The sequence below is a fragment of the Physella acuta genome, unplaced genomic scaffold (assembly GCF_028476545.2).
Source record: "Physella acuta isolate Inbredline_101_S28 unplaced genomic scaffold, ASM2847654v3 ptg000048l, whole genome shotgun sequence".
Classification (NCBI taxonomy): Eukaryota; Metazoa; Mollusca; class Gastropoda; family Physidae; genus Physella; species Physella acuta.
In genome coordinates this window covers 108,396-131,706 of record NW_026731568.1, presented here as the reverse complement: position 1 = coordinate 131,706, position 23,311 = coordinate 108,396, and the positions used below count along the sequence as shown (strand labels likewise).

At 34.2% G+C, this 23,311-nt stretch overlaps 2 protein-coding genes across 2 annotated transcripts; both read left to right on the top strand.

The window, feature by feature from the left end:
- Positions 1-2,539: 2,539 nt before the first annotated feature.
- Positions 2,540-16,049, top strand: LOC131944572 (uncharacterized). Its single transcript, XM_059305263.1, has 7 exons — positions 2,540-2,576; positions 3,301-3,480; positions 4,447-4,590; positions 6,158-6,715; positions 13,222-13,401; positions 14,520-15,099; positions 15,962-16,049. Exons 1-7 carry the CDS (start codon positions 2,540-2,542, stop codon positions 16,047-16,049), a joined length of 1,767 nt encoding a protein of 588 aa, XP_059161246.1.
- Positions 16,050-19,655: 3,606 nt separating this feature from the next.
- Positions 19,656-22,740, top strand: LOC131944563 (fibrinogen-like protein A). Its single transcript, XM_059305251.1, has 5 exons — positions 19,656-19,701; positions 20,991-21,164; positions 21,471-21,614; positions 21,885-22,458; positions 22,623-22,740. Exons 1-5 carry the CDS (start codon positions 19,656-19,658, stop codon positions 22,738-22,740), a joined length of 1,056 nt encoding a protein of 351 aa, XP_059161234.1.
- Positions 22,741-23,311: the final 571 nt, after the last annotated feature.

The window sequence follows — 23,311 nt, the reverse complement described above, 5'->3', positions numbered from 1 at the left end:
ACATAAGCTTAACCTGAAGCTTCAGGGAAATTGAACGGATATTATCACTTTTCGTGATAATCTTGCAGCATTTTTTTTCAAATCTGCAAAATTGGCAAAGAACATAAATCTTGGAAATATTGAAAATTTGAGAAACTATGCAGTTTGATAGATGAATCTGATTGTGAGATAATTAAAATTTTTAAAGAAGCGATTTCTGGGCATCTTGAATCTCTTGAAAACGAACTGCGGCGCTATTTCTCTGAGCTGAAAGTAGAATCTGCATTGACGCATTACCAATTCTCTTCTTCCCTTGATGTTGCCAGCATTCCCGATGAATTACAAGAAGAATTCTTTGATTTGCAGAATGATTCCTCGTAAGATGAAAAACTGCACACACAATTTTGGTGTAGTATTCACCATTCATACCCAAACGTAAAAATTGATTGACTTTTCAAGAATAGATTTTCAACACTATTCTCCGATTAAACAAATTTAAGAAATAATTTGTTAAATTGAATGTTGATAATGACATACGTTGGCGTTAACAATAACTTAACCGCGAATTCTAAGTAAATAGCATGAAGTTTTACTCATCTTATCAAAACAGTTACCAAGAATAATTCATATTGAAAGTGTACTAGTAAATTTTATTTTAGTGCTTATTAATTTCCATACTAATTTCGGCTTTTAATTATATGGGGTTCGCGGGTCACTTACTTTTTATAAATGTGGGTCGCCACTCGAAAAAGTTTGTGAACCATTGTTGTAGAACATCATAGTCTGATAGTGTGGTCTTTTTTGTGGTCTCCTACTGTGGTCTTTTTTTTGTGGTCTCCTAGTGTGGTTCTCTTTGTGGTTACCTATTGTTATGTTTTGTAAATAAAAGTAGGTTATTCAAAAAATAGTGAGTATCATATTATTTATAACTACGCTTCATGCTCGTCATTTTTTTCTCGATACAGAAGATTTTATCTATTTCAATGACCTCCGCGTACTGGGGGATAGTGTGGCCTTGTAGCATTTGTTCCCCTAATGTTTGTCGTGTTCCCATTACAGCTGAGTGGACTAAGTTCATATAACTAAAGACAGCATTCTGAAACGATGCAATTACAGATCTGAAGACGAAAACGAGTGAGTGGTATTATACGGTAGACTAGTTTTGCTAACAGTTGATTATATCATACATAAACAATGCAATAGGGATGAATACATGAGTAGATACAGAGATATAGTACTAAATAGTCGAACTGCGAAACTTGTGCTTTTAATAATTCACGATTTTCGTATGTCTGAATATGATTCACATAAAGATACCACCAAAAACATGTTGGCATGAAACCAAAAAACTACATAATGAAACAACAGGAGACAAACATTTTATAAATTGTAACTAAGTTCATGTTATACACTTCAGTTATGTGCATCAAACTGAAGGTGTATCGTTCTCTTCAATGTAATGTAATGTATATTTATTCCAACAGTTTCAGTGTCTAATAGAAACATTTTAATAAGATCTAATAACAAATTTACGCGTGTTATGTTATAGGCTATCGTCGCTATAGAAATAAGTGTTGCCGTTATATTAAACAGTTAAACTCGTAATTACTAGCTTGAATGTAAGACATGTGATACCCCGGTTCGAGTAAAGGTTGGATTTTAGAGTTTGGAGTTTAGTGTTAGAGTTTTAAGGTTAGAGCCTTAGGGTTACGGTTTTAGGTTAAGTTCTCAGGGTTAGGGCTTTAGGTTTAGGATTTGAGTTCAGTTGAGTTGTGGTGAAACGATGTAATCTAATGAACAAGGCTTTCTACTGTTTAACACACGGATATAAAACAGCTCTCTACCTGTAGGATTTGGCCTGTCAATTCTGCTTTAACAGCCTTTGAGTAAACTGACCCATAATTTCATTTGGCAGGTCATTTCATACATACCTGCTACATTGATTGTTAACAATTCATTTCACCAGAAGAGTTGAATTGAGGCTTATTGCTTTATACATGTATAGTCATTTGGTAGATCATTATTAATGTTGAACTATTCTTGACATTTTAGTACATTAATTTATGTTATTTTTTTACATTAAGCGGAATAAAATTTATTGTTCTCTTGGGATTGGAACGGTTTAATAAGGAAAAACTATCCGTACACGATTTAAAAAAAACAGTCGTGGATGGAGCTGTATTAACTAATTATTTATGTATTCTCAATCATGTTTTGATAATAGTGATAAAGATATATGTAGGCCTACTAGTATATGTTTTGTAAATTTAATCGTAACAATTAAAGACTATATAATATAATAATGATATCTATTTCTTTTCTAGTATTGTAGGATCAAAACAAGTTGAAGCGTCTGTTTACCTAATTGGATAGCCATTTTATAACGAGTATTTCTTTTAAATGTATAACTATTAAACAAAAAGAGGTGTTAATTGTCACCAAACTATTTTATATTTGCTTCTGTTTGGCAGAATTCTTATACAGACCTCACCAACGTTTAATAATTTGGTGACACAGTAAAGAGCAAAAAAAAATGGAATACAAAAAACTTTACATCACTATGTCGGCTGTACTGACATTATGTATAATCACACAAGGTAGGTCGCATTTCTTTTGCTAGAGTTATATGGGTATGTTACAGACAGAAACTTTGCGTCAAACGGTCACATATTAATTTAATCATAATTTGCCATAAAACGATCACAAATGAATTCAATAATAATTGTCAACGAACGGTCGTATGTGAAATGTCCACGAAAAAAAACAGAGGTCATCGATACCGTTTTTCAGTTTGTTAAATGTCGAAGCAAATTGCAAAGTCCAGTTTTCTGACTCGATAATGCGTATAACGCCGAGATTTTGATAAATTTGGATTTAGAATTATTTCCTGATTAAAATAAGTCCCCTATATCATGAAGCACTGATATGTAAAACGGTGAAAAATTATAAACTTTCATGTAATTTTTGTGCACGATTACAATACTTCCGCTTTACTATGTATACGAGATAGTAACAGTAACCCAACCAGATTTTGCGATAGACAATTTATCTATTTAATGCATATAATTTTTGCATAAGAAATGTAACCTTAATCTCCGGGAGGCCTGGTTTTTTTTTTAATTAGAGCATAATTTGTTATCAAGTTGTATAATTAATTTTATTTTTCACAGAATAATTTCATTTTTTTCTCACAAAAATGTGAATTTCAAAACTCTACAGTTTTTCTTATTTTTAACTATGACAAATATCAAAACTTACAAACAATAGTAGTATTTAGATAATCAAAGAACGGTTGCAATGTTTGCTCTTAACTGTCTACAGGTATGGCTGAGGTTCGAGAAATGAGCTTGAGTAAACAAGACAGGAACCAGACCATGATGCTGCACATAGGTGAGGTGTCCAAGACCAACAGCGCCCTCCAGTGTGCCAGGAACTGCATCAACACACAAAAAGTCTGCTACAGCTTTATGTATGACAGTCTGAATGGCACTTGTAAACTAGGTAATTGTTTTTTTCTGTGTTTTTTCAGCTTCTTTTATAAATAAACAACAGCCATTGGTACAATTAAGCACAAAATATGCTAGCCTTGATGTTTCTTGTAGTAAAAGGATTGCACTATATATCATAGTTTAACTGACCACCTCGTTTTCTTGATATTGAAAATGTAAAACAAAAAGAAAATTGATTAAACTATGCATAAGTGTATAGTGTGTATTTTGTTTTTGTTTTACATTTACATAGTAATACGGGGAAATAAAAAAAAAAAACAATCGCAATATAAATAAACATAAATCTCAACGTATTACACTTTCCTTGGATGAAAGACAATATATTTGCAGTATTCTATGGGGTACTATTTCAGCCATTAATATTGTATAAAGATATATACGAGAGAACTCGGAGTGATCGCTCCCACTGAATGAAATTGTCACTGGCCGACTTTATTCTCTTCTGAAAATGTATGGGTTGTTTGTTTTTTTTTTTTTCTATTGCTTAAAAACCTTTTATGTTTGGGTTAAAGTTAGGGTTCTGGCCTGGTATGACTTGAGTAAAATCTCGACTAAGGCTTAGGGTTAATTTTATCTCTGGTATTGAATTTACTTCCAAAAAACCTAGAGAGCTGGACTGCTAACCCGTAAGTCTCGAGTTCAAATCCGGGTTCAAGTCAGTAAACCGTCCCTGAGACCACCCAACTCTGATGGGTACCTAATTCACGTTAGGTAAAGTAAAGGTGCCTGGGCATAGTGCTGACCACACTATCTCTTTATATGCCAATGTCAAAGAAACAACTGAATTCTACTTCACTTGCCCCATAGACTGTCAGGTTTGAAAGGGAAACTTTACTGTTTACAAAAAACCCCTTCCTGGTTAGCAGGATTCCAATACTGTGTGATATTATGAAACACTAGTATAATAAATATCCCTTATGTTAAGAAGCTATTTATTTATAACTTTGTTTACTACAAGGTTCGTGGCTGGTACCTAAGAACGCCTCAGACGACCAGACGACGAACCAGCTGTACTCGACCGGTCAGTTCTGTAACACAAGAGATAATGTCACGCTGTTGACCAATGGGAACATGAGCTCGTGTGACCTCACAGCATGCAAGGGTGGGTTTATTATTTTACTTGCTTTATGTCTGTGTAAGTCAAAAAAATTCAGTAAATTAATATACAATAGGCTTTAGTAGTGGTTAGAAAAAAACAGCTAAATTTTTAAAAATATTTTTTTATTGTCATTTGCTTTTAAATGCACTAAAATTAAGAAAAGCTGATGTCTTTCATGAAAGCTTTGGTCGCTTATGAGAAATCTGTTGCATATTTTAGCGACCAAAGCTTTTATGAAAGAAAGTAGATTACTTTTGTTTCTTATTTTCAGTGCACATGTTTTTTTTATATAATTATGTTTATTTTTCCTCTTTTCAGTAGTTTCTTAATTTGTGATGTCCAAACAACTAAAAATATCTGCTTTAAAACACCATCAGTTGCTCGCGATCTCTAAAAGACGATTGTCTGCCCCGCGAGAAGCAGCCATCCGTGGCCACAATTTACAGATAGCTCTTACTCTTGCTACCTCCTCTTAGTTTCAAATCATTTAAAACTATATTACCTGCCCCTACCTTCACTAGATCAACCGGCTCAACTATTGTAAACTTTCTCGTCAACCACAGCTCACCAGACTGCTATGGTGATCGAGTTATTGAATTTGGTAATCTATTTAAGTTTAGTGATTTAAGTTTGTTATCTCCCCTTATTTTCAAAAACATTTAATTAATTTTTAATGACTAATTAAAAATCTAAAAAAAAATATTTGAAAATAGATAGACTAATATTGCCATGAAAATGGACAATATCTTAAAAGTTTGAACGAAATCGTTGCATTAAAAGTGTGTTAAAATTGAGTTACAAGATTTGCCACAAACCCAAAAATAAAAACAAAACAATACAGACTAAATAAAAGCTCGTAAATAGAAAAAAACATAATTAGGTTTAAAAAGCTGCTTCAAAATGGTTCCAAATGGTTGGTGCCAAAAAGCTTATTTTTCAACCAAAATCGAATTTATTATAACATTTAAGAAATAAGTACAAAATGGCTTTGGTTGTATTAGTAGAGTCATGGTGTTGTGGTGATAGGGGATGTTACATTATTTAATCTAAATATACTACAAGGCTATACCCAATTGACGATTATTGTGTATTTTGTCATAGAAAATAATTGTTCTTACTTTCATTGTTTTACTTTCCATGGCCATTCCAATTGACTTCGAGTTGGGTTTGAGGTCGTTTTTTTTATATTTCAATCAATAACATAATTCTAAACGGCTTTTCAACGGCTTGCATTCAACACGAAAATATGAAAAAGAATGTAATCGATGGTTTCTAAACGTCTTAATTTTTGTAAATGTAACTATAATTTTATGGCTTGACATATTTCTTTCTTTATTTTTTAAAATTTTGTATGATTACATAGACTTTTCAAGTCTAAAGCGAGCAGTACTATAAAATATTATTTTCTATAGCTGAACTAAAGCAGAATATTTACGAGATTTCCAATTTTAAAATGCGAAGCGCCTACAGTGTTTTTACACGTGAAGTAATTATAAGGTACTAATTCTGTTTTAGCTAGAAATTTTTAGATTACGGTAAAATTGTAAAAAAATATTTTGAACTATTTCAGAGAGTCCCATAAACAGTCAGGACTACCCGAACTTCGACCCTGTATCTGTCCCCATTTACAGATCGTGCAAAGACGTGCCGAGCGGGAATTCCCGACAAGTGGTGCGACTGACCTCTGGGCTAGTGGTCATGTGTGACACAACCACAAGTGGGGGAGGCTGGACCGTTATACAGAGACGTGTGTCTGGGGATGTCTCGTTTAACCGGAGCTGGGAAGATTACAAGAAGGGCTTTGGGGATTACGGCAATGGCAACTTCTACTTGGGCAATGAGAACATTTACTGTATCAGCTCCAAAAGCCAACACGAACTTAGGATTGACATCACATACGGTGGGAGCAGCTACTACCAAGTTTATGCAGGATTTCAGCTGTCGGACGAGGCGAACAACTACACACTACAATATAATTCCAATTCTGGTACCGCGGGAGATGGACTTGGTGTCCATAGAAATCAGGGCTTCGCAACATTTGATCGCAGGAATACAGACTGTGCTGTTTGGTATAGTTCAGGATGGTGGTTTAACAACTGTATCGATGCAAATCTAAATGGGTTGTTTGGTATCACTGCGGATTTTTATGGGTTAGTTTGGTATCCTACTACCGAGTGGAAAAGTGCGACATCTAGCGAAATGAAAATAAGGTCCGTTTAAATGTATTATTATCTCTCATCTTTGTAAGACCGTTTCAGTCTTTTTTTTTTACCCAAATTTTTACACATTCACATTTCAAATAATGCCACACTTACATTTTCTTCTAATATTTCTTATGATGATTCTAATCGAAGGATTGAATGTAGTCACAAATAAGTTTTAACAACATTTTATGTGACCGTCAGAATATAGGCCTGTATTATATATATATATATATATATATATATATATATATATATATATATATATATATATATATATATATAATATGAGGACAATCTAGTTATTTCAATGAGAAAGTGTTAGCCTTACACGATAAGTATTTATTTATTTACATGGTTACATGGATAATTTGCATGGATAATTAGACTGTTTTTCTGTATTTAAATATATGCGCCGACAGCAATTTCTGATTATCCAGACCTTACAGGAGAATACCTATCCGAAACTACTAAATACTTTTGATAAAAACAGTAATCTTTGAACTTAAGAAAAATATATGTTTCTTTTGACAGCGCAATATATGTTTTGGTAGCTGACATTTTTTTCTTCGATGGTTTTACTTATATTCGCTTCAAATCTGTATTTTGTGATTACACCAACTTAAAATTTCATAATTCATTATCGTCATACTGTTTAGTGTAATACTTTTCACCCATTACCAAATTTATAAAACGTTGTATAAAATGTCCATTGACATCCGACTCTCATACTGTACAACTCACGACTAAGGCACTAGTACTCGGCCACTCTGTCCCATCCACGTTAAGTGGTCAGGAACTTTCGTGTGTATAAATCCAAGAGGAAACATAACAAATGTTTGGCTTCAAAAAGAAAATTAATAGCAAAGTAACACTCAATATTACCTTTCCTTGCTAATGCAAGTGATATTTTAAATATTTTTATTCCTTTATACTGAAGTTAAGCACATTTACCTATTTCTTCGATTTGATTTTATCTTACCGTTTCAAGATTTTCTCAATATAAATAAATTTCGCCAAATTATCACTTGTGATTTTGTTGTTTGTCTTTTTTATAACAAAAATGTGTTACTCATTCCTTCTTCGATTTTAAAAGTAAGCCTACTTCACTGCAACAAAGTACCTATCATTTGATAAATGCATAGCTGCTATATTCAAAGTCAAGACAAAGCATGTAGTCGAAAAAATGAGTGATCCACATTTTATTTTAGTTTTCTATGTGGTTCCAATAACTGCAAATGTAACAATAGATTTGTCCAATACAGATGTTTCTCAGTGCTATATGTATTAGTTTTTACTTTGTGATCAGTAAACGTACAATTTGAAGAGATAGTGATCAAGAAAGGCTCTGTTGAATCCACTGTCTAGCTATACAGAGCAGTGTTGTGTGTGGTGCGGGGAGTTTTTAAATATGAACTAGGCTCTGCACGGTTTTTTGGATAATACTAGACTTACCCGTCATCCCCTGGATGACTGTGGGTTTCGGGGGTCTTCCATAAATGACATCACATCTGTCACTTATCATCACAAAACAACCAGACCCAAAAAAAAAACGTTTCTTATCTTTTAAAAACATCGATTTCGGCTGAGCATGGGTCTGACCACACTATCCCTTCATATACTTAAGGCACAGGTGACCTACTCAACTCTTCTTCACCTGCCCAGTGTCCCGCCAAGTTTCAGACAACATGCTTTTATCGTTTTATCCCGATAGGCAACTTCGTCATTCACGTTAAAAAAATCGAGAAAAAAATTTAACTTAGTCTTGATGTGTCCCAATCCCGTACAGAGTTTCTTCCAGGCATCTCTTCGGGGGGGCAAAGCCCCCCCGAAAAATTTTTACCGCCCCCCCGAACGAAATGAAATTTATATAATTTATATAGAAAATATATACTTTTAACAGTGTCCGCCCCCCCGAAGAAAGTTTACCGCCCCCCCGAAGATTTCAAGTGCCCCCCCGGAGAAAAAAGTCTGGAAGAAACACTGATCCCGTAGCACCCGCATTGTAGCCAATCCATTACCATCTTAGCTATGTAAAATTAGTCCTATCCTGTACTGCAAAGTAAGAAACCAGTTCGAATAGGTACTATTATTTTAAATTTAATTAGGGGTCTATACTATATCCCAAATTAGCCAATTCAATAGCTAAACAAATAAAGATTAATATAAAATAATTAAGGCCCGAAATAGTTTTGTAATAGATTTTAGTTCTAGGTTCTATATGTAGAATTTACGTTAAGTCTAGATCTAGATCTAGAATTTACGTTGAGTCTAGCTTCTAGTTTTTGCCGTAGATCTAGATCTAGTTCTAGTTCTAGATCTAGAACCTAAATAGATATAGATAAATCCCATGCATTCTCAAATTTGATGATCGTTGAAGCTAAACAAAGATTTTTATAAAATAATTTAGGCCTGAAATAGATTCTAGATGAAGAATTTACATTAAGTCTAGATCTAGAATTTACGTTAAGTCCAGAGTATAGTGACCTAGGTCTAGATCTAGATCTAGATTCAGAACTTTTTCTTCCTTCATCGGCTGTTCTGTAGATCTAGAGAAGTGTATTGTATAATCAAATAAAAAGCTGTTAAAACATTGATAATAGTGCTGAAACGTAATAAAAATAGCAAACGGACGTATAATTAAAGCTATTGTCGACAGAAAGTTAGCTTTAGAACGCGTTAAACATTGCAATGGGAACACAATCTTCGATGCAGGCCGCCATTGTTGATGTAAAAAGTAAACAAATCATGTGAAGTCACTATTCAATCAAAGTAAAGCCATTCTTTGAACCTTTTATAATTATTGTGGTTAATCTACCAATGAATAAATCAATAAATTAATTAACGTCTTTAAATAAACGTGTGATTTACAGTCTGTCTGAAAACAAAAATTGTTCTCTACCTACATACTATTTTACAGTTCTACACATAGTGCAGATTCTCTCCAGTAGCCAATCAGACAAACAAACAAACAAATAAATATTCAAACTCGTAAACAAACTTGAGTTTTAGTAGTATTTAGATAATAGTTTTCAATTAAAAGCCGATTTGTAAATATAGACGCTGTACTAAATATACATAAAGTTAAACATAATCACAACCACGACCTCAACCACAAACCACAAACATAGTTGTATTTTGTTTATTATTCTATATTTAAAGAAAATCGTTCATTTTCTCCATTGTAATGCATTTTTATATAAAAGCTTGTTATTAAAACGTCTTTACGCAGTTTTTGCTTCAGTACTAATAGAGTTGCATGACTAAAAACCACTACGCACCAAATGAACATGATAATGCGGGTATAATAGTGCGAAAAGAGTACTAAAATTATTTGTCATAACACAGTTAAAATACCTTACTCCAAACTCTACTGGCATGGATTATCCTAAGCTACTACAATGTAAACCGTACTTCACTTTATCCTAACTACTATTCTCTAAACCCTACTTCACTTTATACTAACTACTACATTCTAAACCCTACTTCACTTTATCCTAACTACTACATTCTAAACCCTACTTCACTTTATTCTAACTACTAAATTCTAAACCATGGGTTCCCAACCTTTTTTTACTCTAGAGCACATTCTAAAATATCGGTAGGTTGGAGGGCACCACCTATTTTAAATCGACAAACTCCTTCCAGAGGCGTAGCGACCCTTCCCGTCACCCGGGGACAAAACTTTCGATTTGCACCCCCCCCCTCAAACTTTCGATTTGCACCCTCCCCTCAAACTTTCGATTTGCACCCCCCCCCCTTCAAACTTTCTATTTCAATCCCCTTCAACCTTTCAATAATGTTTATGAAAAAAATTCTGTCTCTGTCGAATAGTGAGAGGCGGGCACATACGAATCGTTCGGCGGGCGCCATGGCGCCCTCGGGCACGGGGTTGGGAACGCCTGTTCTAAACCCTACTTCACTTTATGCTAACTACTACATTCTAAACCCTACTTTACTTTATCTTGGCTATAATCTCTGGCTTATATCACCTGTAACTCTCCAAATGGAACTTAAATCATTGATCTAGGTTCCACTGACCGACTCAGAACGTTGTTTCAGTTGAACTCAGCTAACGCTTGAGTGACCAACTGACTATGACACGTGGCCATTTATCTCGTTTCTAATTGGTGGAATATTCTATTGATTCCTTCTCTATCGAATCTATCTCTTTTGTCTGCATCCCCTGATTTCGAGATGTATTTAAGTTTGCGTCATAACAACACTTCTTCTTCTTCTTCGTTCTTAATTATTAGTGTTGAAGGGGTTCGAGATTTATCTGCCAGTGGGTTTGAACTCGAAACTGTTCGAATTTATCAACCATGAGCTTTTTTGCCGACTCGACCACGCCTCCAACACAATTAAGCGTTACGTGTCAACTGGTTATGCGACATTGAGGCCATTGACTCCGATTTCAGCCTGCTTTTCTTTTTGGATTTGCTTCCATAGCCTTTGTCCAACAAAGAACAAACTACAAGAACAACACTCTGAATGAGTACTTTTTAAACGTAATGAGTAGCTGGTTAATCTCTAAAACACCAGTGGGTATGTCCATCCTTGTACTTGAATTGAACGAACTGAACCCCACATTATCGACAAGTCAGTCCATATTTAGTTACACCTTCTGTCTTTTACAAGCATTTAAGATGAATCGGTTAATTGTATAGTCTCACTGGGCTAATCGTTATCGATTTACTTAATCATTAATTTTGTTGTTTCAAACGCGTCTTTTATGTAGTTCTTGGCGTTGTTACACCTTACAGGTATAGATTTTTATCAAGAGGAATTAAGTGTATACAAACATTGTCAAAAAGATTCAATAGAAACATAAATGTTGGCACAAATAAAATAAAAAGGCCGCTAATGGCGATCAATTCATGTGTTTTTCTTTCAGAGAGCAATCCAACTTCTCCCCTTCCCTTCCGGACGAAACAGAAAAACAGTACTCAATTTAAATAGAAAATCTATACCTACGTCTTTCTTATCACACACCCCCCTCCATGTACTGCAATTTTTAAATGTCCCCTCCCCCCCCCCACCCCCCCCCCCTCACACCACTCCGTGTCTTAAGTAAACCCTGGTATTCATTAGGTAATAGTCTACTGGATATCACATATAGTGGGCGCGTCGAGACTTTCAGAATAGTGAGGTGAGTTTATATATATATGTATATATATATATATATATATATATATATATATATATATATATATATATATATATATATATATATATATATGACCATTTATACATGTCCACTATTAAATGTATATTTTCAGAACTATTCAAATTATTGAAATACATAAGAAGTATACAATTATGACATCTCCCTTTTATTAATTTTTACTTTCTCGTTTATACCAAGTATAGAGAAAGTCTTGTAATCGTGAAAAAAAAAAATAAACCGTGTGATCTCCCCTAAACGTTCTCGAATATTCTTATATGAAACAACAGGGGATGGCAACTCGGGATATAGACATGATTTTTAATCCATTTTAAATACTTAAACTTTAAAAAAATAATAAAATCTCGCAGAAAAAAGAATTGCACACCAAGTGAACGCCAAATAAAATGTGCATAAAAGTGTGGAATATAATTAGTACTTTATAAACTCACATGCGGTTTTTTGAGAAATCAGAAATAGCAAAAATTACTTAATCTGGTCAACGAAATTTACTCAAAATTTAACAGAAGGCAGAGAATTAGATCTTTTACTTACTTGTGAAATTTCATTTATCTACCTAAAATAACTCTCAAGTTATAGGCTTTTGAAAAATTCAAAATAGAAAAAGTTCAACTTTCTGTTATTGGAAATCGCTCAAAAGTTGATACTGATCTACGATTTTGATATAATACTTATGTATGAAATTTCATCAACCTAGCTGTAACGGTACTCAAGTTATCGTGTTTACACTCCCGGTTTATTCATTTTGTGTTTAAACGTTTGAAAATATAGTATATCTAATTGCATAATTACTATAGAACTCGTTAGTTATATTAATTCTGATTATCTGACTATGTTTTAAAAGAGGTGTTTTCATTTTCAAAGATGTCTTATATTTGATGATGTTCGTCGAAATTCTGACACAGCCATAAACATTAAACAAATGGTGGCACAGTGAAACACAAGAAATTGAATGCGGCAGACTTTACCTAACTATGTGGCCTAGAACAGTTTTACTGACGTTATGCACAATAACTCAAGGTTGGTTGTATTATTTACCTATGACTGAATCTATCATTATCTAACACAAAGCAGTCGGAAGTGTAAAATTCACAAAGATTTATTGAGGCTGGTTGTAAATTATTCAAAATTTCAAAATTATTTTTATAACACTGCAATAACTGTATGGTATGTCACTGAATATATATTTTACCACTTATAATAGACAAAAGGAAAATTAAGATTTGTCTCCCCTGAAAATGTCTACAGGTATGGCTGAGGTTCGAGAAATGAGCTGGAGTAAACAAAACAGGAACCAGACAATGATGTTGCCCATAGGTGAGGTGTCCACGACCAACAGCATCTTCCAATGTGCCAGGAACTGCATCAACACACAAAATGTCTGCTACAGTTTTATGTACGACAGTCAGTCTGGCATTTGTAGACTGGGTATATTTATCTTTTGTTATTTGTTTCAATCCCATCTCAACGGCATTTCGATACACACAAAGCTACACTTAAAAGCTACACTTTTTAGCGCTAGAAAGCAAGCTATTATAGTAAAATCCCCGTTTTTATTATAATAAACAGGCCCGCAATAAAGGTTAAAGATTCATTCATCACGTCTCATTCTTGGTGAACTTTAAAAAATTATAACTATTGTTTATATGCTCAAATATTTATAGTTTGTTGGGTTTTATTTCCTCCGTCCAAAATAGTTTTCGGAGTTCATTATTTTATTGCAAACTGATGTTTCCTTCAAAAGCGTTTTTTTTTTAAATTTACACTTTTTTGCTACAAGGTTCGTGGCTGGTACCTAAGAACGCCTCAGGCGACCAGACGACGAACCAGCTGTACTCGACTGGACAGTTCTGTAACACCAGAGAGAACATCACACTGCTGACCAATGGAAACTTTAGCTCATGTGACCTCACTGCATGCAAGGGTCGGTATTTATTTTAGTTGCTGTATGTTGTAAGTTGTTATTTTATGTGCTCTATGTTGCAGGTTTTTATTTTAGTTGCATTGCGTTGTTTTTTATTTTGACTCCTTTATGCCGTAGGTTGTTATTTTGGCTGCTTTATGTATAATGTTGTTTAAGTTTATTTATGTCGTATTTTTTAGTTGATATATGTTGTATGCTATTTTAGTTGCTATAAGTTGTAGGTTGTTGTTTTAGTTGGTCTTTGTTGTAAGTTGTTAATTTAGTTGCTCTGTGTTCTAAGTTGTTGTAACAGTTCATGACAATAATATACTAGATTTCAATAAGTTTTACTTAACTTTAGTTGATTTATGTTGTATGCTATTTTAGTTGCTATAAGTTGTAGGTTGTTGATTTAGTTGGTCTTTGTTGTAAGTTGTTAATTTAGTTGCTCTGTGTTCTAAGTTGTTGTAATAGTTCATGACAATAATATACTAGATTTCAATAAGTTTTACTTAACTAATTTAGTTTATTTAAGAGAAGAGATGTCTTCGTTTATTTTTGAAAGTGTTGTAAACATACAGGACAACCATAATTTTAACCCGTGAACATGACCCACTTGTTTGTCTTTAAACTATTTTTTCAGGAAATAGTATCGAAACTACCAACAACTCAACCTTTGACCCCCAGAATGTCGCCGTATACAGAACGTGCAAAGATGTACCGAGCGGGAATTCCCGACAAGTGGTGCGACTGACCTCTGGGCTAGTGGTCATGTGTGACACAACCACAAGTGGGGGAGGCTGGACCGTTATACAGAGACGTGTGTCTGGGGATGTCTTGTTTAACCGGAGCTGGGAAGATTACAAGAAGGGCTTTGGGGATTACGGCAATGGCAACTTCTACCTGGGCAATGAGAACATTTACTGCATCAGCTCCAAAAGTCTGCACCAACTTAGGATTGATATCACCTACAATGGGAGCAGCTACTACCAAATTTATTCTGGATTTCAGCTGTCCGACGAGGCGAACAACTACACACTACAATTCAATTCCAGCTATGGAACCGCGGGCAACGGACTGAGTATCCACAGAAATCAGGGGTTCTCGACATTTGATCGCAGGAATTCAAGCTGTGCTGTTTGGTATAAGTCAGGCTGGTGGTTTAAGAGCTGCTTCGAGGCAAATTTAAATGGGCTGTTTGGTGCCATTGCGGAATATGCTGGGTTAGTTTGGTATCCTACTACCAAGTGGTACAGTGCGACATCTAGTGAAATGAAAATAAAGTCCGTTTAAACTTTCATGTGTATGAAACCAAGAGGCAACATAACAAATATTTGGCTTCAAAGAGAAAATTAGTATTAGTATTATTGATTATTAGCTTTTCCTGCTGGTGCCGGTGATATGTTAAATATTTTATTCCTTTATACAGACGTTTAGCACGTTTTACCTATTTCTTCGAATAGTCTTTATCTTACGTTTTAAGATTTATCAATCTAAATAAACTTTGTCAAACTATCACTTGTGATTTCGTTGTTTTTCTTTTTTATAACCAAAATGTGTTACTCATCCCTTTTTCGATTTTTAAATACGTACTTCACTGCAACAAAGTAGGCTACCGTCATGTTATTTGATAAATGCATAGCTGTTATATTTAAAGTCAAGTCAAACATATAGTTAAAAAAAATGAGAGATCCACATTTTCTTTTAGCGTTCTTAGTGATTCAAATAAAACAAAAAATGTTTATCACTGCTATATGTATTAGATTAATACACCTACAAGGTGTAGCATTTGTAAACTGTTAGGTTGTTAGTGAAATGAAAGTTAGGAGGAATTTTAATAACAAATTTTAGTTTTTAAATATAATAAAATCATCAGAAATTCAAATGTAAAAACAATATAAAAATCCAAATGGTGTTTTTTCTCTTTTCTTAGCATAAAGAAATCGTACACGGAAAAAAAAATCGTTACCACAGCCAACGCTATAAAAACATGTCGCTTCGAATTTCACTGCATCATAACTTCATGGAACTAACATGCAGCAAAGACAACTAGTTATTCTTTTATTTTAACTACCTTTCATTCAGAGCTATTGAAAACCGTGTGAGCTCTCATGATACCTATATCGAGGTTTCTGGCGGAGAGACTAGCAGAACTAATGATTATAATTCATGAATGGCTGCTCATTTTGTTTGCAACATAACTATCACAACTAATCATCACTGTGGAATGGTGTCCATGACTGAATGTATTCACTTAATTTTGTGTCAAGATCAGCAGCAATATGTGATTCATAGAAAGAGTGTGTGGGAGGGGGCATATCAAGATATACCAATGAACTTTTTGTTTCTTTTTAAAACATTCTGATAATGGTTAATACATATCCAAAACTTAGTTACACGATAAAAAATAAACCGGGAGTGATCTCACCTAAACTTTCTAGAATATTATTACATAACACTACGGGGGTTGGCAACTCGGAATAAAAACATGATTTTAAAATCCATTTTTAATAACTCATTTTTTTTAAAAATAGAATCTCGTAGAAAAAAAGCATTGCACACCAAGCAAACGTTAAATAATATGTGTATAATCGTGCGGAATATTATTAATAATTTATAAATTCACTTGCGTTTTTTGAGAAATTGGAAATGGGGTAAGTTACTACTTCCGGTAAATGGGAATTACTCAAAAATTGACAGAAGGCAGTAAGTAGATCTTTTACTTTCGTGTGAAATTCTTTCATCTATCTGAAACAGTACTTAAGTTATAGGCTTTTGAAAAAATTGAAAGTAGAATAAGTTCCACTTCCGGGTACCGGAAATTGCTGAAACGTTTATACAGAAGGTCAAATTTGATATAATACTTTTAACGGTGTTCAAGTTATCGTGTTTACAGACACACATATACATACACACACACAGAGACATGTACAAATTGCAAAACTATTTTGTGCGAATCAGGGAAGTGTAAAACGTCGAGATTTTTATTCTCTTTTCAAAAGTTCAATCAATTACAAATGGTTTAAAAATCGTGTTTATATATCAAGTTGCCATCCCCTGTTGTTTTATATAAGAATATTCGAGAAAGTTTAAGGGAGATCACTCTCGGTTTATTAGTATGGTTCCCTGCCAGTTATAACATGAGCTAACCATCTGTCCATCCTGCTTATTTTTCGACATGTTCAAATGGACGTGCTAATATTTTTTAATGCAATTGCACAACTCTATTTTAGTTAACTCTCTTTTAGTTAACCAGAAAACTGACAATAGAATTTGCATGGCATTTAGATGTATGGGCGAACGGATGGACTGACATCCAGACCAGCAGACAAATAGCAAGCTAGACAGGCGTGTCAGTGGGTGGGTTGGTCGTTCTGACGGCTAGTAGCTGAAAGTCGTCGGTGTACATATACGTGAAGCTGTGAATGTAGGTATATATGTAAGGATAGGTGCATGTGTAGGCTTAGTTATGCAAATCACCTATGGTCAAATCACCTTTGATCAACACCCGCGGTGAACTGCCTGTGAACAACCATTCGCTGTGGTCAAATAACATGTGGGCTTATCACCTTTGGTCAAAGAGCATCTATGATCGGGAAATTTTAACAATTAATGACTCTATTTATTGTATAAAGTCAGCCCGCATTCATCATTCTATAAAAATATACAGACGTTGGAATGCAATATACCTGTTTATGTATACACATAGGCATGTGCAAACTCAATCATGAACGCATAAGCACACATACATTGACATATATTCTATGCGCGCATTTTTTTATTTGCGTAGTTTTCAGTGTGCGAAATTTTCTCTTTGTGCATTTTATTTTCCTGATACGCATTTTCCTGGTACGCATTTTCCTGGTTGCGCATTTGTCTCTTTGCGCATTTTTCTGTGTGTGCAAATTTCTGTTAACACATATTTCTGTTTGCGTATTTTTCCGTTGGAAAAGGTTTTCTCATGTCTGATTAAATCTAGTAAATTATAGCAATATCTCATTACAATTTTATTTTAATCATCTTTTGTTTTCGATTAAATTTTTTTTAAATATGCTTTTACAAAAAAAAATTATACCGATCCGAAAATACTGACCTTTATGAGTTAATGAGTTATCTATTATATAACGCTGCTGCTATTGTGTCAGTCAGTCGTCGCTATAGATTTTGGAACCATAAACGAAAAATCGCACTATGCTGTGCTTTTAGATTGCATCACATTGTCGTATTATAAGTAGTACAGTAGGGTTTGTTCATATAACGATTTAAATTTATTTTATAGTTGTTACAGTTTTTACTTTTTCGCATAACGTAAAGAAAATATTGAATACACTCACATTACTAAAAGATATTAAACAGATCAATGTCAAATAATACTTTAGCTTAGATTCCTAGAAATAGTGGATACATTATAATAACAGTAGGGTCGAAGAAACTATTGAATTAAAATATTTAATAGTTATGTCAAGGGGGGGGGGTAATTTAAAAATAAATTCAACTCACGCTAATAGAGCTGGTAAGTAGGTCACCAACCAGTTCTATGGCTCATGCAGGTTTTATTGAGCCGTAGAACTGGTTGGTGACCTACTTACCATCCTATTAAAAAATGCGAATGCAAAATCTGCGGACGTCCATAAAGGAGTTATTGTTGGAATAATATAATAAGCATGGATTGATAAAGTGCAATATGGTAGGTAAAACACGGATATTTTAAATACTGCCTTTTTTTATTTTACACTAAGCGTAATGTTTACTAATTATTATTTTTACTCAATAACAGTTCAGAAGCCGCTCCTAAATGTCCCCTATATTTATTTATTTTTTTAAACTTTCGGTTTGCGGACAAGCTGGGGTTTTTATAGTCGTTTACTAAATTGAATTAGGTGCATCCGCCGTCGCCCAGGCAGGGTTCGATTTTGAGTGATGGGCTATTCTGTAGGCGATATGGGTTTGTGTTTTCTTTGCGTTGTGTTTGTGTTTTATTTTGTGTTTCTGTTTTGCGTTTTTGTTTGTGTTTTTTTGCGTTTGTTTTTTAATTATGTTTGTATTTGTGTCTTCTTTTGTATTTGTGTTTCCGATGTGTTTTATTTTGAGTTTATGTGTAGCGTTTGTGTTTGTGTTTTTTCGTTTGTGTTTGCATTATGTTTGTGTTTGTGCTTTTTTGTGTTTGTGTTTGCTTTTTGTTTGTGTTTTCTTTTGTGTTTATGCTATTTGTTTTTGCGTTGTGTTTGTGTTTTGTTTTGTGTTTGTGTTTAGTTTTGTTCTATTCCATAGTTGGTACATTTAAAAGGTTCGCCGTGTCGGAGCACGGGTTTGCTGCTAGTACTGGTATAAACAGATATTGCAAGAGAGTGGTCTGCACAAAAAATAGGAAATAAAACGTTCAGGCATGAAGAAAGAACAGGAGCATGTTATAACCCTTTTCTAATTATATTGTCGACAATAGCAAAAAGAAACTTTCTAAAACACAGTAACTAATTTATAAGTTTTCACTGTCGAACATCTCTGTGCATGGTCAATCAATACGGTTAATTATATTCTCACAATAGCTAAAATTTCATATGCACGGAAATTATTGTTTTGTGGAAAAATCGATGTTTCACTTAATGTATTATGAATAAATGTTTATTTTTATCGAGAATTTTTTTTTAAAGAGAAGAGCATTCTCGTGAAACACTGTTGGTGTTGAAACCAAAAGTTGCATGCAACATATTTGATTCACTCCGGACCAAGAAGTCTGTGACTTCGATGTTTCATAACACTTGACAAGCTACAGACAGACATGTCTAGTCTTGGTATTCTTTTGCTTGTAACCTGTGTTACTGTTGGTAAGTATTACATAAACAACGTTACAAGTAATTAGACTATGGCAGGTCTAGCATTTAATTAGAGTTAACAATACTGAGGTTTATTTACATACTTGCATTTTTATTTTGAAAGATTAGACTCACTTTAAATTTGGTATGTACGAAACAGAATTTAAAATAAACTGAACAAATATGTTGATATTCGTGGGGATATTGTTTTATTAAGCCAGTAGCCCTAAATATAAATAGAGAAAGCTAGGGGGTGAAAGCGGAGTTTATAAAAAATTCATTTATAAATGTTTAAATAACAAGCTTTTATGTCATAAAGCACTAAAAAGGATAAAATAAACGATTTTCTTTAAATATTCAATAATACAGTACAATTTAAATAACTATAAAGAAAAGAGTGGATTACTTTACAATATATTAGATACCTTTACTAATATTTAGGAAGAGACCCACGCTTTTCTTTTTTGTTATTTGAATGGTAGTGTATTAATAAATATTTAAAGAAAATCATTTATTTTTTACTTTTTAAAGCATTATTACATAAAATCTTGTTGTTAAAGAGTTTTTATGACTTTTTTCAGTAGGCATACTTTATATTTTTTAATAAATTTAAATAGTTGCATGTCTAAAAACCATTGCGCACCTAATGAACGTGATAACGCGTGTATAATAGCGCGGAATAGTTGGATAAGACAATCTAGTAATTTGGTCAAATCTTTAAATAATTGATAAATTTTATGTCACATTACATTGTCTTAATGTCTTGACCCACGAGCCAACTTTGAATCGTATCTGTCAGTTAGAAGCGCCTAAAATTTCTCTTGGGTGTTTCGATCAAGACTGACGACAGACATACGACAGAGGAAGCAAGTTAAATGAAAGCTTGTAAAAACGTTTTATGATAATACTCTACTATTTGATATAAATAACTATAAAGAAAAGTTTGGGTCTCTTCCTAAATATTAGCAAAGTTATCCAATAGATATTAAAGTGACCTTCGCTTATCTTTATAGTTATTTTAATTGTAATATATTATTCTATCATTGAAGAAAATCATTTATTTTCTACTTTTCAGTGCATTATTACATGAAAAGCTTGTTATTCAAACGTTTTTCGTGATTTTTTAAAGTTGTGTATTATTTTGTAATTCAGTTAAGAATTAGCTTTTTATTACTTTTTTTCTACCCCGTTTGGCGACCCTCTATGGTCGGCACCCAAGGCGACCGCCCCACCAACCATCCCCTAGCTACGTCTCTGCACGTGATAACAGGTCTATACTAGCAAACTCATTTGTCTAGCAGGTGAGGCTATAGAGAGACACTTTACTGCACAGGACAAGACACAGAGAATGATGTTGTCTATAGGTGAGGAGTACACGGTCAGCAGCCGAGTCCAGTGTAGCATGCGTTGTACCAGGTCACAGAAGGTCTGCTACAGCTTCATGTATGACAAGATGTCAGGCAAATGCCAGCTAGGTAATGACGTCTTGTCATGTGTTTGTGAAATGTCAAGTAAAGAATATATTTCCACAATTCCATCTATATATATATATATATATATATATATATATATATATATATATATATATGGATGTATGTATATATATATATATATATATATATATATATATATATATATATATAGAGAGAGAGAGAGAGAGAGAGAGAGAGAAGTATGTTTATCGTATAGATGTGTGAAGATGGATGCAAGTATGCAAATGAGAGTGTGTACAGTTTGAACAATTAGACTAAGTTTTGATTATTTTGGTTTCCTGTACTCAGGCTCCTGGCTGGTCCCAACGAACCAATCGGTCCCCCAGCCCCAACCTCCCCTCCACTCCGACAGTCAGCTATGTAACACCAGGGAGAACGTCACGCTCCTAGCCAATGGGAACTTGAGCTCGTGTGACGTCACAGCTTGCGCAGGTAGCTTTAATAATAGAGTAGTTTTTTTTCTTAGTTTTATTCTATGAATATGATTTAATGAATGGAAACAATACTTTCAATAATGCACTTTATCAGCTTTCTCATTTCTTTTATGAGAATTTCGAAACACAATATGATAACATCTTTACAGAAATATGTCCATGTTATATAAGAATCCTATTTAAATGAATTAAGCTACGTGTCATTTATATAAGATAGAATTGTAGTTTTTAAAAGTTAAAATTATTTGTCTCAAAATAATTGTTTCAGGAAATAGTATCAACATCGGCAACAACCCAACCTTTGACCCGCAGAGTATTCCAATTTACAAAACTTGCAGAGATGTGCCGAGCGGGAATTCCCGACAAGTGGTGCGACTGACCTCTGGGCTAGTGGTCATGTGTGACACAACCACAAGTGGGGGAGGCTGGACCGTTATACAGAGACGTGTGTCTGATGACGTCTCATTTAGGCGTGGGTGGCAGGATTACAAGAAGGGCTTTGGGGATTACGGCAATGGCAACTTCTACTTGGGCAATGAGAACATTTACTGCATCAGCTCCAAAAGTGTACATGAACTTAGGATCGACATCACCTACAATGGGGGCAGCTACTACCAAGTTTATTCAGGATTTCAGCTGTCGGACGAGTCACTGAACTACAAGCTACAGTTTACTTCAACCTACGGGGATGCGGGCGATGGGCTCGACATCCACAAAGATCAGGGGTTCTCAACCTTTGACTGGGCCAACACGGGCTGCGCCAATAACGCTGGATGGTGGTTTGAGAACTGCCAGCACTCCAATCTGAACGGCGAGTTCGGCAGCACCGTGGACGCTCAAGGGTTAATGTGGTTTCCCACTACTAGCTGGCAAAGTGCGACGACAAGCGAAATGAAAATAAGATCCGTTTAACTCTATAAATGCTGGTTGATAAACTGACGGAAATTGATCTTGAATGTGGAGGTTTTTCAATATTTTTTTAAAATTATAATTACACGAATTACAGGTTTGTAACACAGAGAGCAACGCAATCATCCAGCGCAGTGTTTATCTTGCTTTATTTGTACTTGGATGCTAACGCTTCTCATATTCATTGGTCGTCGTCAGAAATGTCAGCACCATAACATTTATTTTTCTCACCGCGTTTTGGTTTTAGTGAGGTTCTTTCATTCTTGTGCCCAGTGGATTGGAGTTTGTCACGTGATAATTTAATGACTTCTGCGGTTGTATAATATTTTGTAATGCTTTTTTTTCTGGGTTTGACCAATATTTTGTAATATGTTTCTGAGGGTTTGTCCAATACTTTGTAATATGTTTCTAATGACGAATTGAAGCATCTGTAGTTATGTTTTGTGTTTTCCGGTGTTGTTCTATCTATCTATAGAGGATCTTTTACGATCTTGCCTTGATTTTATATTCAATCCTGTTATATACTTTTCTATCTTAATTTGAGTTGCTGGGTACCGGGATTTTAAAGGAATCAAAGTATTATCATATACCTTCTTGTTTGATACAAATAGTTTGAGCTGATTTTTTTCTTTTCTATTTCTTGAAGGCTTAATTTTTTTTTCGTTCTTAATTGCACTACTAGAGGGTATTTATTATGCCCAACACAATAAATTAAAAGTGGTATGCGCCCGTTTATTCCGACTTCAGTCTGCTTTTCTTTCTGAATTTGTTTCCATAGCCGATGTC

What these genes read in the sequence shown, in the direction of transcription:
- LOC131944572 (XM_059305263.1), top strand. Translation starts at nt 2,540, where the DNA reads ATGTCGGCTGTACTGACATTATGTATAATCACACAAG. An exon ending in GAATGGCACTTGTAAACTAG is followed by an intron (nt 3,481 to 4,446) that starts GTAATTGTTTTT and finishes GTTTACTACAAG; the next exon opens with GTTCGTGGCTGGTACCTAAG. An exon ending in TGACCTCACAGCATGCAAGG is followed by an intron (nt 4,591 to 6,157) that starts GTGGGTTTATTA and finishes GAACTATTTCAG; the next exon opens with AGAGTCCCATAAACAGTCAG.
- LOC131944563 (XM_059305251.1), top strand. Translation starts at nt 19,656, where the DNA reads ATGTCTAGTCTTGGTATTCTTTTGCTTGTAACCTGTGTTACTGTTG. An exon ending in TGTAACCTGTGTTACTGTTG is followed by an intron (nt 19,702 to 20,990) that starts GTAAGTATTACA and finishes TTTGTCTAGCAG; the next exon opens with GTGAGGCTATAGAGAGACAC. An exon ending in TGACGTCACAGCTTGCGCAG is followed by an intron (nt 21,615 to 21,884) that starts GTAGCTTTAATA and finishes TAATTGTTTCAG; the next exon opens with GAAATAGTATCAACATCGGC.